We start from the raw sequence: 4911 nt of genomic DNA, 5'->3' as shown, positions 1-4911 counted from the left end.
TCCTGTCAGTGACTGTCAGGAGGGGATGCTTCCGGAAAGGACCTTCCTAACAGCTGGAGGAAGGTGTGTAGGAGCCAATTTCCTCTCTAGCTCACAGCTCAGCCGAGTATTTGAGTAAATACCGGTATGTTCAGTGATTTTGTCTGCCTCTTATTATTTTATTTTGAAATACTTTACCACTGAATTATGATTATTTTTAATATTGTTATAGGTTATTGTTTTATTGTTTCTTTTATCGACAATTTTATTATTTTTTGCCATTGAAACAAAAACACACACACAGGCAGATCAAACATTACGAAGTTCTATTCACAGCTTTTCCTGAATATTGTTTCGACAACCAGCTATATTTATCTGGATATATTCTTTTAAATTTGGGTTGGCATGTGATATAATAATAATTTTTTTATCCAGCATGAAAAATATACTTTGAAAATATATTTATTTGCTATGTTGCTAGATCACACAGGTATCAAATAATACCATTTTATTACATCTGTCAGAGGGCTAAAAATCTAAGATTCAAGAAAAACAGCTGACCAGAACAAGATGTTAAACAGAACAACAATAACAGGTAAGCCTATCAGCCTGTATACCTTTAGGAACTTAACAGAACGTGAAGTCTGAGGTTTAACGACAGAAATGCTGTTTGTTTGGGTGTTCCCTTTGACGAATATCCTATTAGTTGTTTCTGGTACTTTATTGTCCACAAATATATGAATGAGGATGTTTACGAAGAGGAGAAAGATGATCACAAAGAACCAGATGTCGATCAGTTTGATGGCCGCGCCGGAGGGCAGAGAACGAGACATGTTCGAGAAGAGCGTGTAGAGCACCAGCAGCGTCGTGAGGGACATGATGGCGCGGGCGTTGAGGGCGTCCAGGCCCAGGAAGAGCGTCGCCCAGCTCACCAGCAGGAGCATCCCCGACGGCAGGAAAGTGGAGAAGAGGATGACTCCCTGGCGGCGATGGAGGTCGAAGTAGACGCTGAGGGCGCTGGGGCCGAGGGACCGATCGATCCTCTCGTCCCGTATCGTGTAGGTCGACAGCGTCCTCGGGCCCGTGTAGAGGACCTCCGCGTCGGAGAGGGAGAAGGCGACATAGCCCTCGTGCTCCGTCGGGAGTCGCAGGTCGATGCTGCAGTGCTGGATGTCGAAGGGATAACTGTACAGGTGGAAGTAGCAGGTGACGCGGGCGGTGAAGCGCTGGATCATGGACAGCTCGTTCATCGCGCCCGGGTACCGCACGTCTGGGAGCGAAGCAAAGACCAGCATCAGGTGTGAAATCATGATTAACTTTGAAAAAAGATCTGTTATGAATTATATTTTATATTGCTTTACTTGTGATCGACACATGCATCAACATCAAAATGTACCCATTGTGTGTGCGTGTGAAGAGGAAAAATAAAATGACCAGTTACCCATGTCGACGCTGTTGAAGTCTGGCGTTGTGCCGTCGTTGGCGCCGTTGACCATGAAGCTCTGGGCCAGCAGCTTCTGATCTCCGCCCTCCAGGTTGACCAGCTGATAGCGCGGCCGCCACAGCTTCTCCGCGTCCGCCTCGGTCAGAATCGTGCCGTTCTTCGTGTCCTTCAGGTGCCGGAACCTTAGGCGCCGATCCGTCCAGGTGAGCGTGAACTGGAACTCGAGGGTGATGGCCATGTTGATGTCGTCGATGTTGGCGATGCGCGAGATCACGAGTGCAGCTCTCAGTCTGAGGGGCCCTCCGTCGGGGCCCGAGGGAGGGATGTGACGCTGCTGCTCGTCGGACACTTCCACCACGTGGCAGTTCGATTCATCGCTACCGTCGCGACAGTCGTACCGGAAGTCGCAGCGCAGTTCCCTCGGGATGCAGTGGCCGGAGCGACACATGAAGTGCACGGGGGAGCAGTGCGACAGACTCACCATCAGGACGTCCCCTTCCGTTACCTCGCACACCTCGCTGACGACGTCCCACTGGCGCATTCCGAGCGGATAATCCTTTGTAACGGAAGACGTCCTCAGAAGCGTGCTGTTGCTCGCCGTGTTGATCATGACCCATTTCTTGACCTCAGGCCGCCACACGATCACCAGGTCGTAATATCCACGGAAGAACGGGCGGCCTTCGATGTACTCGTCCACCCGAAACCGAGATCGATACTCGGATTCGAAGCAGAGGCCTCTCACCACCAAGTAATCCGCCGGTTCGACGTGGCAGGACGTGCACCTCTTGTTGGTGCACAGATCGCCGTCCCAGAAGCCGTTCACCATCATGGAGGCGCAGCTGTACGACGAGGCTGCGTTCACGGGCGCGAAGTTCGTGTAGGTGACTCTGTCGGACGATCCGAACCGCCTCCAGACGCCGTCTTCTTCGGCGTCGCTTATCCCGAGCCAAACCTTCCACGACGCCGTTGGGAGGCAGACGTCGGCGAAGGCGATCGTGTCGTTCTGCAGGCTCTCGTTGTCGAGGGGCGAGGCGGGAACGGCGATGGTGGCGTTCAGGAGCTTGCACATGTCGAGGGATTCCTCTACTGTCCTTGTCTCGGGTAGAATCAGGTTGTGCTGGACTGGCCTGAGGGAGAGAGGAATTATACTTTATGTAGAATACAAAATACATAATTTGTTATGGAAATAAAGTAATACTAAGAACTTTCGTCTACAAACAGCTATGTCCACTTCATTGTTTTTCTATAAATTTTCTCGATACATCGGGGAAACGTTAAGATACTTGTCTTCGTTTTTTTTCTTTCTTTCATTTATACCAAAAGTTGATAAAAAATCAGATGAAATTACATGAAGAAATTAGTCACATATCCTATATGAATTACAGCACGCCAAGTCTTGTCATAGATGACCTTACAATATGAAAAAAATAAATAAATAAATTGCAGAGATCATCGAGAATTCAAACAGTATGAAGATAAACAGAGAGCGAATACAGAAATAATTTAATATAGAATATTCCACAAATGTATTTGTTGCTTGAATATTAACTTCTCATGAAAGTACAATGCTGGAACGTAAAGTACAATGTTTATCGCCTTCAAATACTGAGTATTAAGGATTAAGATGATTCACCTTTATTAACGAGGTTTGTGTCTTATTCTAGACCGGTGAAAAGCAAACGTAAACATTAAAAAATATCATTAAAAAGAAGAAAAAAAAATGCTGGTACAGATTATGTCTTACAATACTATTTATAGACACGTATTGGCAAATATGCATTTTACATCTGTGACTGTAGTTGCTATGTGCATGTCATATTGTCAGCGTTCAATACACATCTCTTGGACTGAACTTTAATTTTTCATCCTTTCATCATGTTCTTTTGTGTCTGGTTCGGCGTTCAGTGCGTTTCAATAGGAAGACATTTGGAAGGTAAATAATTTAATACTATGCATGGATCCCCCATGGCACAAAATGCTATTGGAAGCTCAAAGCACAATGACTCGAAATCGATTGACTCAATGAATTTAGTTGGTCTTTCTTTTTGTTTCTTTCTTCCTTTTTCTTCTGCTTCTTCCTTTTTACATATTTTCTTCCTTCTCCAATCCTGCTTCTTCTACTCCTCTTTCTCGACCCTTCACTTTCGTTTTCTTCTTCATCATCATTAGGGATAGCATCACCATCACGATCATCACCACCATCATTACAAACATCGTCCCGCTATCATCAATATCCTCCTCCTCCTCCTCCTTTTCCTGCCCCTCTTCCTCATCATCATCATCACTATCACCATCATCATCCCATTATCACCATCAAAATCACCATTATTACCAACATCCATATCACCATTATTATCACCATCATTACCAAATACCATCCTATTATCACCACCACCATTACCACTACCATCACCATCCCCCTCACCTGCATCACCATCTTCACCACCACCATCCCTACCCCCCCCCCCCCCCCCCACCCCTCCTTTACCTGCACAGATCCAGAATGTCGACCCACTTTTCCTTCACTCCGAAATTTTCGAACTCTGCCGTGTCGGAGCTGAAGACGTTCCCCCGACCGCTCGACCGACACTGGGCCAGGGCTCCTATCTCTCCCGAATGCAGCGGTCGGTTCCACATGGACAGCTGGGCGAGGTCTCCGCGGAAGATCTGGGGGGAAAGGGTTAATGTTTTATTAGTTTTTTTTGTTGTTGTTGATGTTTGTTTACTTTATTTTCGTTCTTTCTTGTCTTTTTTTTGTTATTTGTTTCTTTTTATTTGTTCTTTCTTTTCATACTTTTGTTTCATTCTTTCTTTCTTTCTTTTTTTCTTTTTTTCTTAACGAGGCATCATATGTTATCAGTTCAATCTGTATTGCAAGTTGTTATTTTAATGATAATGACAACAGCAACAACAATAACATCAACAGCAAAAAAACTATGAGGTCAGTAACAAAACAACAATGATGCATGCAAGTATAACGACAATTTTGATAATGACGATGATGGTGATGACGATGATGTGATGATTATGATGATCCCAGGAACAAGAACAACAACAATAATAATAATAACAATAATGGTGATTATGATAATAGTAATGATAATGATGTTGATAACAGTGGTAATGATGATGAGGATAATGGTAGTGATGGTGATGAAGATGAAGATAATAATACAAAAAAGAATGAAAAGAAAAAGAAGGATAATAACAAGACCGAAATAAAAAATAATAATAATAATAATAATAATAATAATAATAATAATAAAATTTTAAAAAATGCAAACTGCCAATATTTCTACTGCCAACAATACGGACGATACTAAAAAACAAAATTAATTTGCCTGACTGCTCTCGAAGTCACCCCCGAGGCTGTCCTGCTCCTGGCCCAAGACGAGCGTCCCGTTCATGTAGCAGGGCCACTTCCCAACCCGAGGCCCTTCGAACACAGCCTGAAGAAGAAGAAGAGGAGGAGAAGGAGGAGGAGGAGG

General features: G+C 44.4%; 1 protein-coding gene across 1 annotated transcript; it reads right to left on the bottom strand.

The window, feature by feature from the left end:
• Positions 1-297: 297 nt before the first annotated feature.
• Positions 298-4088, bottom strand: LOC113810880 (uncharacterized). The gene is made up of 3 exons (XM_070139686.1): positions 3912-4088; positions 1421-2550; positions 298-1249 (listed from the first exon to the last, which is right to left on the bottom strand). Exons 1-3 carry the CDS (start codon positions 4058-4060, stop codon positions 516-518), a joined length of 2013 nt encoding a protein of 670 aa, XP_069995787.1. The 5' UTR covers positions 4061-4088; the 3' UTR covers positions 298-515.
• Between the last annotated feature and the right edge of the window lie 823 nt (positions 4089-4911).

Source organism: Penaeus vannamei, chromosome 26 (assembly GCF_042767895.1).
Source record: "Penaeus vannamei isolate JL-2024 chromosome 26, ASM4276789v1, whole genome shotgun sequence".
Taxonomy (NCBI): domain Eukaryota; kingdom Metazoa; phylum Arthropoda; class Malacostraca; order Decapoda; family Penaeidae; genus Penaeus; species Penaeus vannamei.
The sequence above is the reverse complement of the archived record's forward strand: the minus strand, read 5'-3'. Positions and strand labels throughout refer to the sequence as shown.

Excerpts from the sequence above, each read along its gene's own strand:
- LOC113810880 (XM_070139686.1), bottom strand. The coding sequence starts at position 4,060 with ATGTGGAACCGACCGCTGCATTCGGGAGAGATAGGAGCCCTGGCCCAG. Across the intron at positions 2,551-3,911 it reads GACATTCTGGATCTGTGCAG|GCCAGTCCAGCACAACCTGA; the intron begins GTAAAGGAGGGG and ends TCTCTCCCTCAG. Across the intron at positions 1,250-1,420 it reads CTTCAACAGCGTCGACATGG|ACGTGCGGTACCCGGGCGCG; the intron begins GTAACTGGTCAT and ends CTTCGCTCCCAG.